Below are 18,355 nucleotides of genomic sequence, written 5' to 3' on the forward strand. Positions count from 1 at the left end.
TTGGCTTGCGAGCTGGAAAAACCAAACTCTGGTCAGGCCAATCACATTATGTATAGAGTCGGTGGGTGGGCTTAACATAAGGACGGCAGAGTTGCGACGGTTCCGCGTAAATTCCCTGCTACTTGAAAACAAAGAAGATGGCTGCTGCTGCTGGCGAACAGCGGTCTTACGAATTGGCTTTGGCCGCGACTCTGGAAGACTTCGAGTTAAGCACTGAAGTCATTCTTAAAAGAGGAAGATGTGGTCAGAGTTTTGTCGACCGGATACGGCAAAAGTTTAATCTATCAACTAGCGTTGCTCTGGTTGGTTGTAGTGCTATCCTATTGTGTGCAGAGGGAATTTGAAAGACAACTGTTTATCCCGCCTTTCGGATTGAGCCCTGCCAATGGTGAGTTCCCAGACCCAACATCTTGATGTGGGTCTGGCTTGTCAGACTACCAGTCAACATTTTTAATGTTAGAGTACGGTGTTTTTTGTTTTTAGACAAGGTGTTAAAACTTTGGTGTTAACAGGCTGAGCTTTTCCAATAAAGGTAATGCACATTTAGTGACACAAATCTGTATTTAAACATCCTCTTATATCCCCACTTGAGGTATTGGAAAGAACTAGGACAACTGTTTGAATGGAATTCAACATAATTTGACACATACGGTTACTACTGGATGGGTTTTCCGGCTGAAAGTCTCAATTATCCTGCAAAGGTAAACTTGCAGAAAGCTGAATTCACTGCAATATTGACTTTTAGGCAGGGCAGTTGAAGGCAGATGAAGACAAGTGTGATATTAATTGAGTGATCGATTATGAGAACTCTAAGAGTGCCACATTTAACACATTGGTAGCATGCAAATCACTCAAGTCCCACTACATGGGAATGGACATCCATGAACAGAGAAGCAAAGGGAAATGTGGTATGTGGAGGAACTGTCAGCTCTGAGGGAAGAGGAAAGATTCTATTGATAAAGGTCTTTGCGTTGAGCTGCATTTGTCCCTCTGCACCTGACGTATCACGCCATGCACCTCAATCACTGTCAGCTCCTAATGAGGGACCTTTGAGTGAAGCTCATGAATCAACTGCAGTCATTTTGCACCTAATGTTTCCACACAACCATGCACATGCAGATCCTTTCATCTGCATGCTCAACTGCGCCTTTAGCTGTTGACAGATTAGAAACAGGCTCAGAACATTTTTTTTTATGCATAACTATTGAACATACTGCCTCACATTTTCACTCTGTCTCTGTCACACACCCATACAGGGGATTGGGGATTCTTTGCCAATGTGGAACCAATCCTGCAATCCTGACCTCAGTTAAAATAAATTTGTGTTTATAGACTAGTAGAAAACACTGAGTAAAATGAACAAAATGGGAAGTTGGCAATACTAAACCCAAAGAATCTGGGCAATACAAATGGAGTAGATCTTCAGATACATTGGATAGTTTAGTGGCTGCACCACTTTGCTTGTTTGTCCTGTGCGCCACCCTCTCCTTCAGCAAAACCCAACCTAGAGTTGACAATTAAATTTTTCCCCCCATAGGGAGCTACAGTATGGCCTCTGGACTTAAGTATTGATTCACATCCTGACCATTTCATACTCAGCAAAAAACTGCCCTAAGCTGAGCTTGAGGAAATAGTTTATGAATATGTGTTCTTGAATATGAATATGAAGCTTAGCCAAAGTTCAATCATGAAGACTCCCTTTACTCACTCATTCATTCTCATCTCACTCCGGCTGTTATTCTGTAGGCGTTCACTCTAAGTAGTCCAACCAGATCTTGCCTTCTTTAGCAACTCTCTTCACCACCACCACCAGTGTCTAAACCCCAGGGGGAAATATCCTGAACTAATCACGGCATCACTACTCTTCTAAATATGCCATGTCACGATGGGGTCTAATCGCCAAAGACTCTTCTCAAATTCTTTTTTATCATGCACTTGAATAAAAATGGATTGTTCACTCTAAATGAAGTCTCTCCTGATTGAAATATTATGAGCGGTAAAGTAAAGAGTGGTTAAGTGTTTCTTCTTTCAGAATTTGTCCGATATTTTTTTACTCGGAAACCTATGAGGAAAAAACCCAGGTACACAAACCAGTATTTTACCATTTTTAGCCCTACAATTTAAGCACTAGTTACTATATTGCCTAATATTTTCCAAAACACATAGTGATGTTGATAAATGCTGAATGTGTTTTCCTGCCTTACAGGTCAGGGTGGGCCATTTGTTTCCTGTTTATTTCAGTTCCGTTTCAAATCTGTGACGTAATCCTGAAGCCACTGAGTTGTTCACAAATGGATAACTGTTTCCTAAAATCAACTCCATGAAAATCATAGAATTCGTGGAAAAATACAACCATCCACTTTTGGCAGCCAGGTTGGGGAATAACATTACACAAGTCTAATTGCAATGTACCTAAAAGAGTCGATAAACTGTGTACTCAAAGTGTATCCTATAAGCATGATGTTAACACAAAGCTTTAATGCAGTTTGTGCTTCGCCATAAAGACTGCTCTGGGTATATTCTCAATACTATGTGATTTTATTCTGTCTTGGAGCTAAACATAATCCCCCATAATTGCATTTTTATTGACACAGTTGGCTTCAACTAAAACAAGGCTATGGGTAAGGAACATCATTTGCCATTATGCCATTGTGAATGTATGTGGACAGTATGGGGGACTGTCACAGGGTTATTAACCAGGATGCTTTCCTTCATCACTGTGCCACCCTCGGACCCCACAACACTGCTGATCTCATCACAATCCTGAACACACTGCACACCATCCTCATTCCAACTGAGTACAGGAATGGCCCAGGGCTATACAACTATCTCCAATTACAGTGGACTAGCATATTTACACTAAGTACCCCTGTTTTACACTAACACTATCCATTTGCAAAGACAATTTCTCCTTCCAGGACATCAGGAAGTAAGATGTATCTTTTTAAGATCTCCATCTTTCATCAGTGTCAGTCAGATGTCAAGACAGGTGAGGGTGAGACATAATTGTCTTGGAGAAGAATGAAAATAGGGCAATATCAAGACTGATTCAGTGACTGGGCTTTCTGTTTGAAAACACGGTGGGTTCATACTGTGCTGTTATTAAAAAAAACTGAAAAGCCTCTATTCAATATCTTTCATTGCCAACGGCTTATCTAGCCATTTCACCCAAATGTTTGCATATATGCTGTTGATTATGGACACATAAATAATCCCACTTGGCACACAACCTGTCAACCAACCAAGAAAATGGTCACTAGATTATTGCTTCTTACCAGGGGGCAGTTGCTCCAAGGTCCCCAGGGTGCCACAACACAGTCTTTGGGGCAGGCCAGAAAGCAGACCTGGGCTCTGGGTGGCATTTCCTCCGGATCACACAGACTGTCTCCCAACGTGCTGTTCTCCCCACTCGCTGTTTCCTGCTTCACACACCTAGCAGAGGAACAGATGCAGCTATATAACTAGTCTCTGGGGCACTCCTAACTGGGTCCTTTTTTGAGTTTCCAAACACATTTCTAGGTTTCTGATTTAAAATAGATTTCACTCCTCTCCCAGGTGAGATTTTGCAACTCATTTATTTATAAAGGGGCTCTACAATGTGTCTGGCTTCTCTGAACATTTAGCTGTATAAAAACGGAAACGTGGGTTCAAAAAGTGTATTAACTGTTTTTACTACATAAATGACAGCATTGGTTGTTTTGTTCCAATGACTTCAAATACCCATGCTTTTTGGAGAGCAAACTTTTTGGTTATACCAAGCATGTGACTTTGACACTGGAGACCTAAGTTTGACTTCTTGGCAACAGTCAACATTGGCTTCTCTTAGGTACTCTGTATGGTACGGCTCTGCAACTTCATGTGATTGGTTGACACAGCCATCAGTCAAGAGTCAAGAGTCAGCAGCCAAGATGGCGGTGAAAAAAGTCACTGAAGTTCTAGGCTGGATTTCTAAGCTTTTGGAAGGGCTGCAATCGCACTGATGTCTCTCTGGAAAGGCCTGGTTAGCTATCAGGCTAAAAACTGAACAGAACGAGGCTAGGTGAAAGCGATGCAGAGATATTGGAGATTATGTGACTTGATTTTTGGATTCAGAATTATTTCTCTTACAAATACACTGTAATTCCATGATAGATTAAAATGCTTCTGGATGGCCGACAATCACATTGAGGACCTTGTTGACAATGTCTGCTCCTTCAGCTGCGTGGCTGATTGGGACCAGTTTTAGATCTGTGGCTGTGACTCCCACCTTAAGGTAGGCTTATATTAAACAAGACCATTTAGGTTGCTTTTAAGTGCACAATAACACCGTTGCCCAGTTTGACATTTCCGATGGTGCATAAGCCAAAACCAACACCTGTACATACAGAGGTCAACACTATTTTAAGTACCACTAAACAGGGCATTGCAAAAAGGAACTGCTTCCTCTCATTAGGAAGCAGTAGTTTGTTTTGACTGTTTGTTTGTCTGGCATCGCAAGTGTCAGGACCAATGAGAGTGCCAGCTACAGGAACGTTGCCAGTCTACCCCTCCCGCTGTGTGTTGCAGTGCCAGGCTTGCAGTCTGCCAAGCGGAAGCCGCTCACTGACCTGATCTTGCGGCTTTGGACTCCCTCCCCGCAGGCTGGCAGGTCGTCCACAGTGTTGATGGTACAAATGGACCAGGGCTCGATCCTCCACTCGTATTGGCTGCATTCAATGTGGCAAGGTACTGCCTCGTACACCTGCATGTGTGCATGTGCAAACACACACGACAGACACACACATACACACAAGGAAAGGGTCACACACAGGGATTAAAGAAAAAAAAAGCAGAAAGTGGACATGCATCCAAATCAGTTACACACACAGCGTGCACGCACGCACGCGCGCGCGCACACGCACACACGCACGCACACACACACACTTGATATATTAGGGAAGATATTAGGGACACTTTCACATTTCATTGTACACTAAAGCGGTGTCTCTATGGTAAAACCAGTATTCATTTGTGTTTTCATTTGGTACATCTAACAATAATATATCTCTAAGAAGGTATAATTTATTGCCTTGGTATAGGAGCTATATATGTCAACATGCTGTTTAAGAACACAACATAGTATTCTCTTATTAAATGTAGTTTTAACATTAAGCACTTGTGCAGTTATGTACTGTACATGCGTATTGCTTCCCTGGGACATTTTGAAGTCGACACTACTCCCAATTAAATAACAATCATTAAGGTGTTGCCAAAGATGCTGGAGTTTGATATCAGGATCATGTGAGTATAAGCACAGGATTACACTGTATCAGAAATAAAAGAAATGTTCAACCCTCAAACTAGAAATAGTGCAGCTTTTACCACAGCGGGGCTCTGAACTAACTGATGGGCACTTAACATTGTTAATGTTACCACTGCAGAAAAGTACAAGAATGTATTATTATTATTATTCATACTGAAATAAAACCCATGCATGATATGGAGAGAACAGCATGCCGTGTGAAAAACAACAATAACCATGGCAATAGGCCCTTCAGCTGAGAATGTAATTGGCTGGATATTGAGCCAATTCACTTCTTCCCACTCAACCAGTAACTCTGGCATGTCTGTATAACAAAGGAAACAGCCAGCGCAGTGCTCCTGTAAACACATGTTTACTCTCAATCTATGTAACAGTCTGCCACAGTAAAAGGTATACTCTAGAGGACAATTTGTGGAAAAAGCTATGACAAGCTGTAATGGGTGCCTGTAAATGTGTGTGTCTAGGTAGGTGTGTGTGTGTGTGTGTGTGTGTGTGTGTGTGTGTGTGTGTGTGTGTGCAGACTACTCAGAGAGAATGAGTGTTGAGTATTCCCTCCCCTATGGGCCACACAGATGCCTATTACACACCCTCATCATCTCCCATCTGTCCCTGCAGATGCCCTTGCAGGGTAAACTGGCAACTACTCTGCTCCCACTTTATCCACTCCTACTGTAGAAACACAATTTCGGCTTAACAGCTAATTTTCATTACCACGAAGAAAAAAAATGTCCGCAATATATAAACTATTTATTAAGCATTGACACCATTTGTTTAGTGAGAAATTATGGGATCACAGCACTTACCAAATGGGTTATAGTGCCACAACACATAAGGTGCCAGATAGATATTTAATCATTTGTTGGCAGGTTAAAGATGGTGCACTAAGACACACAGAGCAGAATAATACTGGATTTGCTCCCAAATACATCTTAAGTCACACATGTACAAAGAGCTGTCATCGCAGAGGATAGAGGAATAGGCTATCACCTGTAGAATCACCTGTAGAGACCAGATTCCCTCGTTGGTTATACGCTATATGAGCAATCTCAATCAATCTCTATCTTTTGCTCTTTTGTTCCCTGAAATGAAATATTTCTTCTTCTTTTTTTCGGATAAGCAATACAAGAAGGATCTTACCAGGCTCAATATCTTTGAGGACACTTTTCAAAGCTTTATCGACTATTCACTTATGATGATATAATATCATTTAATGAAGTCATCCATTCGGAAAAGTCAATCTGAGTCCTCGTAGTTAAAAAGCAGATGGAATTTCATCCAAATGCACTTCACATAAATTATTTCCATCCATGTAGCACTCTCTCCAATCAAACTATTGTTCTTTCTCTCTACGAAAAGGGTCACAGGAGTATATGTGACTTGGACAGATCTGGCATGCATTTTGTCTTCATTAGCTAATAGCAGAGTATATGTACAGAATGAACGGCACTGACCTGAGCCTGCGTGGATGTCCATATTAGCAGTGCAAGACAAGCCAGAAGTTGGGCAGGGGAGAGAAGAACAATATGATCATTAGTTTAGATTTTGCCTGCAGTGACAGAAATGTATAGTTTTGCTTAAATTTGATTTTTCTTTTTGTTGAAAATACTGCATTCTGCTCTGTGTTTCATTAATCAGGGTAAAGGATGATTAAATACTTCATCATCTGCAGTGAATCTAGCGGTCCTGGACAATTTGCCAAACTGAATGATTCATAGTGTTGAGAGAGTTTTAAAGTGCTGCAGTTGGTTGCAACAGCTGTGCAATGGCCAGACCTGCAGCTGAAGGCAACTCCGAGAAACTAATTTGTCTGGAGATGGTGAGAGGGAAGTTGGCGTGAATGAGCATATGCTCACAGAGGCTGTGTGCTCTGTATCTAAACAAGGTTACTAAAAGTAACTGTTATGTTGTTGACAAGAAACCATTCAGGCTGTCCTGATTTATTTTTTCACAGTAAAAGGGACATTCAAATAAAATCCTCTGACCCAAGACAGAACTTAAATGTGCTGTAGACATTTACTGGACTCAGAATGCTTGTTTGAGCCAAATACAGTATGCTTCATGCAGTGACAAATTGTCATAGCAAGAGCATGCATCCATGTATATGCTGCAAAGCACCCTGGATGCCAAAGCAGTACACTTTTTCCATCATCATCTATTCATTTATATCTGCACATCTGAACGAGATTTCTTTATTTCTGGTCTAGAGGAAATAGCTAATGGTCACTAAATTTAAAGACCCAAGTTTATATAAAATAGTATCTGTTCATTGAAACTGCCACATGCATGGCATGTAAAGTAAATTGCAGTATTGTCAAACTCTCTCAATTGCTGTATGAGATTATGGTTTTTGCTTCCAATCAAAACAAACAAACAAACAAACAAACACACCTGCTACAACTTGATGAAAACCCCATGCACACAGACATACATAAATACACACTGTGGGTGCCTACACAGTGATGCATGTGCATACATATGAAGAGAATATACACACACACATACACAAATAAACACATATACAAAATGACACGTTACGTGCCAACAGGCACAGAGAAAATGGCACAGGATGCCTTAAAGAGGAGCACTTTCATCTATAATCACTGTCATAGTGTGACTACATCTTTAAATAGACAGCGCTGCTGTCTGCACGCCCCCGGATGAGTTAGAAAACCATGGCTCCTTTAAGAAACACAGTGGGATCCTTTCCCATGTGATGATGACTTCTCAAATATACTCATGAAATGAACAGTTGAACGTATAATGCAGCCATTAGGATGACTGTGTGAGTTAGATGCCTGTTTATGATCAGAAAAGACATGATGCTACGCAAAGAACCCTTGTTTTTGCTATAAAATTTAAATCTAAGCTACTGTAAATGATGTAGATGAGAGACGATAAGATGAAATGCAGCCACAAGGCCTACAACATTGAAAAAACCTAAATCACAAAAACAAAATCCGCAATAACCAATGTTTTGAGCAACAAGAGACTCTGTACCAAGGCAATTAGAAGTCTGAGTTTGTGATTTGCTCTTAAGCCCTGCTGACACACTGATCCCTTCACACTTCCTGATGATTTAAGACTGGGGGGGATAGCATAGATGATCTCCTGAGGAGAGCACAATTCTGCCATGAGAAAAAATAGGATCAAACCAATATATAAAGATGTTATTCTGCAGGAAATTGACATAGCTACTTAATGTGCTGGAATTATAGCAGCGAGCTTTTCCTGGTACACATACAGTAATAACATGGCCATGTTTGGTATCCATCAACAGCATTTATTATTGTACTGTAGGACTGTATTTAAATGTGTATTAGCAACATGTTGTGTCTCAATTGTATACCAGAAACAGTGAACCTGGAATGTTCAATCAGCTGTCAATCTTTCCATGTTATCAGTGTCACACTAACACCCACACATGGCCGCAAGAGACACGTCGATAAAGTAACTGCTCTAAAATTAATTTCGATCTTTGATTACGGAGTTGGTTCACATATCATATTCTCGCTCTCCTACTGTCTTCCAACTAGGTCTCTTACCACCAAGGACGTCAATGAACCAAAGGCCTTACTAGATTTATATCTGACATCCTTCTAAGACCACAGGGCAATGGCGTGACTTTCCATAATTACACAAATTATTTGGCCATCAAGCTCTATTTTCAGCTCTGACATAATTTCCTTTGCTCACTTGCTTTGTAATCTATTACCACGACACAGCTCAAGAAGACGTGTGCATGAGCAGAGAAATTTCGCAAGCACTTAACCTCACATCCACTTTTAATAATAGCCATGGTCAAATATCTTTGTCCCTCCCCTATTATATCAGAGCCAATACCTGGCAGTGAGGTGAGGTGGTGAGGAAAAAACTCACATTAACACTGAAATCACAGTTTACCATCACAACAACCCCTGCAGGCCCCATCTGGGCCCTTTCGTCTTACATTTCTTCCTGTTAAGTGTTAATTCTACTCTCTATCTCTTTGTCTAGTATTGTTATAATTGGATATTTTGTGGTTGGCACAAGAAACATGTTTTTAAACAGCCATTTGGTACCAGATGGAAGTGTAAAGAGAGTAGGAATTGCTAGATGTTAGTGTTGATACACTGTTAAAAAGAAGACTATACAGTCACATTCAGATAAATACAAATAATACATTTTATTGAACTAATGTAAAGTAAAAACTGGCAAAATGTGCATTAATTGTGTCCTTTGAAAAATGAGCATGTATTAAATATTTTCCCAGACATTAAATACAATTTGTTTTTCTAATTAACAGATAGAAGCTGTGGTTAACCTTTGTAACTGAAGTAAATGCTGTGGACTATCTGGGTTGCTAGAGGCTTTAGGCAAAGACAGAGAGGCTCCAAAATGTCGCCTTCCTGGTTGGCAGTGCTTCAGTCTGCCTTAACAATATGCATTGATTGTAATGCAAGGGGACACCTCACTTTTTGGGCTGGGCCTACAGGGGGAGAATAACACATGCCCAAGCACTGCTCGACGTTAATTACACATCATTGGCCTTAGGTAGCTCCATCAGCAGTTTGCTCCTAAAATCTTTCATCTTAATCAAGGAGATAGATGAGTTTAGCACTTGGGTGCACTTAGGTAAAAACAAGAACATTTCTTCTTTATTTATCTTCTTATATTTTGGATTCATCCATTCTTTAGACTGGCTCTGGGCTGTTTTGGGGGAATTAATGGATCGACAGCATGCAGAATGATGAAAGATTTGATTGTCATGACATCTGCTGTGGACCATCTATAGCATCTATAGAATCTCAATTTCTTTGGGAACCACCTTATCTTCATTGAGAAAACAGCCACTTCTGTCTCATAATACAAAGTCATTAAAATAAAACGGTCACATTTGTTAAAATGTTGTTCTAAATGCCTCACTCTACCTCAATTTCACCCAGGCTCCATCCTCTGATTCATATGTTCTTCCTCTAATACCAAACCAGTTGACAAAAAGAATTAATTTGTGAATTTACTGCAAAACCTTGATGAATATTCCACAGTGGTGAAGACAGAGGACCAAAAGCCAAGCCTTGCTAAAACAAGCTAAACTAAGCTAAACTAAGCTAAGGAAAAATTAACTAGCAACCACTGTAAACACTGTTCAAAACACAGTAGTGGGGAGTAACATACAGAAGCATTAGGCAGTTATAAATACGTAAGTAAGTAAAATTAAAGGGACAAAGGGATTCAACAGAGTTGTACTTGTTTAGTGAAAAAAAACTCACAATTGCACTTGAATAAGGTAATAAGCACAGCAGCTTATATTGTTGAAAAGCAGCTCTCCTGTGTACAGTTAACAGCAGATAATGATAATGGTTAGTGAGGCAGATACCAATGCCAGATGCCTAAAGACAAACTGGGAGCAAAATGTTAAACGCATTTAAAAACACCTGGATGTTATGGTTGTCTGATAATGCATGTGTTTTTGTGGTCTACTGAGGGTAGCAGTGGTTGTAGAGCCTTAAAACAGCAGGCAGGAGGTTTCTCTTTCACACACTGTATGTGGAGCATCCTGGCACCGAAGGAGCTGCCATAAGCACTTATTGTTCTATGCAGTGGGTAGCAGGTGTTGCACTTTCTAGATAGTTTAGTCATCACTCTTTCAACCCTGCATACTCTAGGGTAACCAAAAGGCAACAAAGAACAGAGCCAAACTCCCTCATTAGTTTGAATAGTCTCACAAGAAACTAGAGTAGTCTAGCCAACATGTCAAAATGTCCTTGTGCAAGACACAGAATGCTAAACTGGTTAGGCCAGTGCTTTTCAGTATTTTAACTGGTGTGTTAGGGGAATGCGTTGTCCACCAATAGCTCCTTGGCTTTAAAATTGAGCTGAAGGGAGGTCCACCACATATCCACAAAATCCTACATGTTCTGTATTCTTGTGCATCAGTGATACAGCAGACAGAACTTTGACTGAGTTGTTTGAAAGCTTTTGCAGATGTAATGTTCCAGATGATGAAAGGACACAGGACTCCACACAATCCTTAGGATAATGACCACTTCATTCACCCTGAGACATGGCTGGTATGAAAACAGCAGCAGATAGCTGAACACACCATGCAGGGGACTAAGGTAGGCAAGAAGAGCCTTCCCAGACTCTTCATATGCTTGGAGTGCAGAACTGACCACCCTGTGGCCATTCCTTAACAATGTACCACCAACCATGAAGGGAAATATACCATCTAGTGAACTAAAGAGAACAGATCCCACCCGATAAGCAGAATTATGCTAAGACACATCAGCTTTGCAGCAGATCATGTATTAACTTATTCAAATTACAAACTTGAGTCTTGGCTTGGAGCAGACAACATCTCCTCTATGTAAAGCAGCATTGATAAACAGCAGATGGTCATGAGTTCATTAAATGTGATCATAGTACAGCAGCTACTCCAGAGTTTAACAAGAGCTCAGCTGTTTAGGTCTAATTTATGATATGTGAACAGCAGAGCAAGCTGTCACAGAACCCAATGCTTTTGAGTTGACAATGGTTCTCTTGTGCTGATTTGTGTGGAGAAAATCTGAATTTGAACCCTTTAAGGGATATATCAAAGGATTTAAAGCCAATATACAAGTATTCCACTCTACTAGTAACCTCAGTTTAACAGGCCAAGAGGAAGCTCACCAAAACAATGCCAACAAACATGAATACCTCCAAACTAACCACATGCTCACATGAGAAGTCAAAATGTACTGCTGTTGTAACCAATAGCATGAATCATCTCAAAAGAAAAAAAAAACATACATGCATAAATGACTGATTCCACGTTTCTTCTATTGTTTAATATGGCTTCTGTAAATAAATGCCTATATTATGCCTTAGTCTGAGGCATGTTCATTTTCAAATGGTTTGTTTCGGAGACATATATCAGCACCATAAGAGCTTAGCTTGGCAACCATACCAGCCAGCACCATGACATCGGCCACAAGAAGATCCGTGTGGGGAAGCAATAAAAAACCCTCAACAAATGAATGCCTATTTATCTGATTGTTTTCTAGCCTGTTCCTCTAAACAGGCACCACCACAGCAACGTTCAAAGTATTCTGAGAAAAAACAGCCAGCAGCATCAGCAGTCTCATAACTTACTGACATTTACGTACTTACGTACACACCAGCACCCAGCACCCAGCTGAACTAAGCTAAGACATCTAAATATGATGAAGTAAGCGCTACACATGCAACAAATGCTTAATTTGATAAAGTAAAACAGCGAGTTTTGGAATTCAACGTTGACAACGGTGATACATACAGTGAATGAAACCATTTGTAAGACTTGCAGTGATTCCAAGCCTCCAACAGCAGGAAAACATTGACTTCTGCCTTGAAGTGTGTGATTGTGGGCTAATATCAAATGAGTCATTTCTCGGAGTCGCAGAATGCTGTCAGCCGCACTGAATGAGGAGCACACACATGATTATGTCCTTCATAAATCTGTTCTGAAGTGGCATGACCAAACTGGAGGCATGCAGGCTTGCTAATTAAAAGCCATTTAGAGAATCAGCAGATAGGTGGATAAAAAGAGTAAGAAAAGCGAGACAGAAGAGTGCATTGCATATGCACATAGTGCATTGGATATGCACATAGTGCATGTACGTAATGGCATACTGTACGTCAGGTTTGAGCATCACTTGAGTTGTCTGCCTGAAGCTTGCAGGCTTGCCATGAAGCAGCTGATGCGAATTTCTGTTCTATGATTCACAGTTATGTTATCTTAATATTACAATGTTTGCCAAATCCTGAGCAGTGAACTATATATACATATATATAAAATGATATAAGTATTAATTGTGTTCCTCTGAACTCTACTCTAGCTGATTATTGTTAAAAGGAGGGACACAAAATGTAACCAAACTACTTACCAGAAATACATTTACAAATGAGAGCTTGAATCAAGGCACAAATAGCCATGCTGCCTATTAAAGAGTCATTCATTCTCAAATTAAAGCACATTCTCTCCGTCTATACGGTATGTGGCATTCAACAAAAGCCGTCAGTGGAACAGAAAGCATTAAAGCAGACCATCTTATTTCACCAATCTTTCCACTTCCACTCTGACCTGCAGTTGCAACAGGCAGATCAACACATCGATAGAACCGACATACACACACACACACACACACACACACACACACACACACACACACACACACATAAAGGCACACACAAAGGCACCTGTCTTTTAACCTTATAGATTGCTCTCACAAACAAAAATACCATCCTCCCACCACACACGACATATATAGTGGAGGAGCCTCGGAGGTGGACAGGAAGGATCTTTCTCCAAGGACAGGGCCAGTGTGTGGCTCCAGGCGTTAACACAATGAAAAACGAACTATGTGACTGGCACAGTGGCTGGCAGCCATTCAAGACAGTTCTGTTAAATGATATGGAAATAGTGCATATACTACTTGACATCTCAGCATTTGGCGGCAAACACTTATGGGAGTTTTGATGAAATTCAAATGTCTCCTGTAATTATAGATCCGATTTGTGCGCTCTGCCTTGACATCTGTAAGCTCCCTGTGGCAGTCTCTCAGGGAATCTTGTATTCAAATATGGGCTACAAATAGCTGTACTGTAAAATCAATCTGTGAAGATCCATCACTTCATCAGCATATGGATATTTGCAGCTATTTTTTATCTAATTTAAAAAAGCAGTGATATATAATTCTAAGTAAATTATATTACTATGTATTTATTTATTAAAAAACAAAATGCAAAAAGATGTGTTTAAACTGAAGAAACCAAACATCCCGAACACCCTCAGCCACTTATACGCACATTCATAAGAAATAAGTTGCAGGATGCCCTAGTGTGACTATTAAAATATTTGTTACATGTCTAATTCTTCTTTACTTCTACTGTACTTTCAGAATATGCAGCTGTTATATGTCTAGAATGAAAAAGACAAGAGGTATTTAACGGCTTGTGAACTGTGAACATCACCTAATCTAATAAAGAGCAGGACAGGCCTTATTACAGCCCCATGCACACCGCTTCAACATGCGAAGAAATCAAACTCGACAGATCGACTTTGTTGATTATGATTGATAAGCTAAAGCTATAATCTTACAGGCTTATTAACAGCACGCTTACAGTTTACTTTACAGCCCAACTCCCACACAGTCTGTTCGACACTGTGGCCATTTCTGCTCGTTATTTTCATAGTGGCACTTTTTCTTTCTCTCTGTCTCCCTCTCTATCTCTCTCCCTATCTTACTTGCTCACTCAACCATGTGATGAGAGGATGAGTTGTGGTGCACTGTAAATTCAGCTCTGTCAAGCCAGTCACTTCTGGCCGTGGCTTGAGGGGAAACGTCTGCTGGTGGGAGCGAGCTCGGAGAGTAGTTCACAGTGGCCGATAAGAGAGCAAGTGTTTGTGAGGCGAGGACGAGAGACATTAGGAATGTGAATATTCTTTGTCATGCTGCACCCTAACACAGATTAAATGAAGTACTAAGGACCAAATATGAGGGCTGAGCGGTGAAGTGCACTGGCTCAAGGAGAAAGCAGTTCTTTTTGAGACCCTGATAAGAAGTCACTTGTGACCATCCAGAAGTTTCCTTGTTTAACACAACAGCATTGCGTATTGAACGGGAGTAGAGGTTATAGTATCTTTCCACCCACACCTCGGACAGATGTACTTCACTTTAAATGGCCAATTTGATAATGTTAACAATGAGGCCTTGTCCACCCTCAGGATAAATCCATGAGGGCATTGGCAACAGTAAGCTCCAATTTTATTGGCGAGAGGTTATTACAGGGCATTACTACAGGGCCATATAGACCTTGTTAGTGGGCACTTAACCATCTGTACACAAATCTCTCCACTAGAACACACTGCAATATTTTTCACACAGCCGTGCCTCATCTCCATACTGACCTCTACAAACTAAAGTGTCCTTTCAAGCCCATTCAAGCATACAGGCAGCATTCATAAAACACTTCCCCTCTTTAAGCCATGACCCCATGAGAGGTGCGCTGTCACAAAATACTTAGAGCTATGGATGAAACCTGACTATGGAATATCAAAAGCTCCCATCTGTCCACTTCTCCCTCTCTACCCCTTTCCTTTTTGTTACTTGACACCACCCTGTTTTTATGTCAAGGAAAGGGCATGTCTTGCAAGGCCAATGATGTGGTCTGACTGAAGACATTAGAAAATGAACAGGTCACCCTGGAGTCCCACTGGCAGATGGGTATTAAGCCATATCATTGAAATGTGAGCAGAATGCAACATCTCCACTGTGTATTTATGTGACAGCAATGGGCTGCAACACGACCAGGGATGGAGGAAAACATTTTATCCAAATGCAAAAAAACTGAAAATACAAAGTACAGCATGCACCATACTAATGTTCCCAGTGAGAGAATGTGGTGCGTCTTTCTAAAACATAGAGTAGTGTGGATATTATTAGAATTATGCAAACTAATTTGTCTACATTTAGAGTGGCCTCCCTTTTACATGTACTTTAGCGGTGAACATGAGTGGACTTAGAATATAGATTGCCCTCATCTGCATTCTATTATATGTGCCCCTAGAAACAATCAAGTCCGGGGAAAAGTGACTTGACAACAATGTAGATGTATGATGAGGTCAACCTTGTTTGACCGTTTTTTGCTGTGTCTTATTATGCAAAATAAAATGCATTATTCTAATGTCCATAAAGTGTACATAAGCAAGTGTTGCACAAAAATACAGTCACAAAATGGCTCAAGATAGTTCTTAAGAATACCAGTATGAGTATTCATTCATCAGCATGATGTCACAATAAGTCACCTTCCACATGTTGTTTCCCTATTGTACTGTACAGAATATGGACATACGTACAAGCACTGGTGCACACCTTACCTGATTTTTCAAATCCAGCTTGGGGCATGGGCGACCCCCGTTGAAAGCTTTCTCCCTGAGCCACTTGGATCTGATCTTCAACCCACTGCCACAGGATGCACTGCAGGCTGACCAGGCTGACCAGTCACTGAGCTTACAGTCTAGGGGGCAAGGGATGTGGCAAACCTCCACCATGTAGCCTGCAATTTAACATTGGCAGACAGAAGGGGGGAGGCTTGATTTAGACTTGCTCAGCGGCTGCAGTGAGGATCACATTAATGATGTCAGACAGACATGCCACTGGCTTGCGCTCCGCCAGACCTTGGACTTGCTCACTGTGATACCAAGAGCTAATTATCTGCCTAATGAGTGTCTCATTCCTACACAGTGCCAACACAGCATAGTGAAACTGCTTAAGAGTTTTCACACTGTATAATGCCTTGTTTGTTTACTCTCTCTAGATAACTTCATTTGCATTACTCACCCAAGTGTCTTTTACACTGAAATATGCTGAAAAAAATGACAAAGATGTAGAAACTAAACATTTTAAGTGACCACAATCTTCAAGCATTACAATGTAATGGCATTATTATGTATTGATTACATAATAACGGTGTCACCGATATCACAACACTAATGTTTTGCCTATATACTGGCAAGTACTGAATATTTTGCTTTTAGGCTTGGAAGTGATTAAAATGGGGACTGTACTTTCCACTGATTGGTTAGAGCAAAACAACATAAAAATAACCTCACCCTAACATGAACACAATGTCAGGCTGAAAGAATGCAGTGAAATAAAATGCTGATTCAGTCTAATTATCAGGCTACAATTTTGTAGGCTTGTAAAGGGTCAATATGTTAAACTAGTGAAATGTCCTAGGACCTGCAAAATATATTTCTGTGAGTCCTACCTGAGTCTGTACAATGTGTGGGATTGACCAGGTGTCCCTGCTGGTTGATGCAGGCCACAGCTCTGTAGCGCAGACCTTGGCCACACTCCTTCACCTCCCGGTGGCTCATCCAGCCCTGCAGGGACCCCGGAGCTGAAGGATCAGGGAGGATGCATGCAGACCAGTTCCCATAGGGTTGGGACAGAAACTCATCACAGGGACAAGTCTCTGTCTCCTCTAGGGGGTGCAACTTCTCATCCAGGCAATGCTCCTTCTTTTTACTGCGACCTGAAAAAAGATGGACAAAACAATGGAGAGTTACTGTGCACTGGGTGGATGATGCACGCTGTATGAATAGGGTGTAAAGCTAACTTTTTCCCATGTTGGAATAGAGTATGAGCTACTGAATGCATACATAGATGTATTGTTTCATTTAAACATCAGTTCATAGAGAGCAAAACAACAACTGTTCAGCAAACTGGAATGACAAAGAAGGAACTCTAATCAAAATATAAATAAAACTAAAAAGCACAATGTCTTCTTTTGTTCATTTATTTATGATCATTTATAATGCATTCATAATCTTACAATGTCAGCACGTCAGCAAAGTAAACTATAAACTGAGTGCAAATTGTTCATTTGTATCATTGTGATTGTCAAATAAAGTAAAGCGAGGTAAGCTGACACATTTTTTTACAAGATCATTTTTAGGGCTTTTTTTGGCCTTTAATTGATAGGACAGTTGTAGACAGGAAAGGGGGAGAGAGAGGGGGAAGACATGCAGCAAAGGGCCGCAGAATTAACCCTGGGCTGCTGCGGTAAGGACTGAACCTTGGTACATGGGGCGCACGCTCTACCAGGTGAGCCACCAGGGTGCCCCAAGCTGACACATTATTTTCAGACAAATCTGTCACTTTCAAGAACTACTGTATGTGAAACACAAAAGTGAAAAGAGGTCTAGCGTGTTTTTCAAAAAAGTAAAAAAATGTTTTTATTTAAATGGCAAATGTGACATTTAAGTAACAACAGCAACACAAACTCTTTAAATGGAGAAAAAAAGACATTGTGTTGACATCATTGTCTTATTTCTTAAAGGCACACATGGCCCAAATATATATAAAAAGACAACAACTTAATGTGAACATACATTTAGTTTTTTATGACCAAAAAATAATTTCATATAACTTTGAGGTGGAGCCACCCCAATAATACTATTATAGTAACATAATATATTATAATATTATATATTATAATATATAATTAAACATTAACCATGTTTTTCATGTGGTTTTATTCCACCTTTTATTGTGATGCATTTAAATGAAG

The 18,355-nt window shown here is 40.5% G+C and overlaps 1 protein-coding gene across 2 annotated transcripts in view; it reads right to left on the reverse strand.

The window, feature by feature from the left end:
• The window catches only part of thsd7ba (thrombospondin, type I, domain containing 7Ba), a 137,960-nt gene that overhangs the window by 18,462 nt on the left and 101,143 nt on the right, over nt 1-18,355 (reverse strand). Inside the window, exons 14-18 of one of the 2 annotated variants that reach the window (XM_031281753.2) lie at nt 17,051-17,317; nt 16,158-16,336; nt 6,733-6,738; nt 4,587-4,720; nt 3,276-3,432 (exon numbers count right to left, since the gene is read on the reverse strand). In XM_031281753.2, coding sequence (XP_031137613.1) covers nt 3,276-3,432; nt 4,587-4,720; nt 6,733-6,738; nt 16,158-16,336; nt 17,051-17,317 — 743 coding nt within the window. The remainder of the gene's footprint in view (nt 1-3,275; nt 3,433-4,586; nt 4,721-6,732; nt 6,739-16,157; nt 16,337-17,050; nt 17,318-18,355) is intronic. The other variant, XM_031281754.2, reaches the window with a different exon arrangement.

The sequence above is a fragment of the Sander lucioperca genome, chromosome 8, assembly GCF_008315115.2.
Source record: "Sander lucioperca isolate FBNREF2018 chromosome 8, SLUC_FBN_1.2, whole genome shotgun sequence".
NCBI lineage: Eukaryota > Metazoa > Chordata > Actinopteri > Perciformes > Percidae > Sander > Sander lucioperca.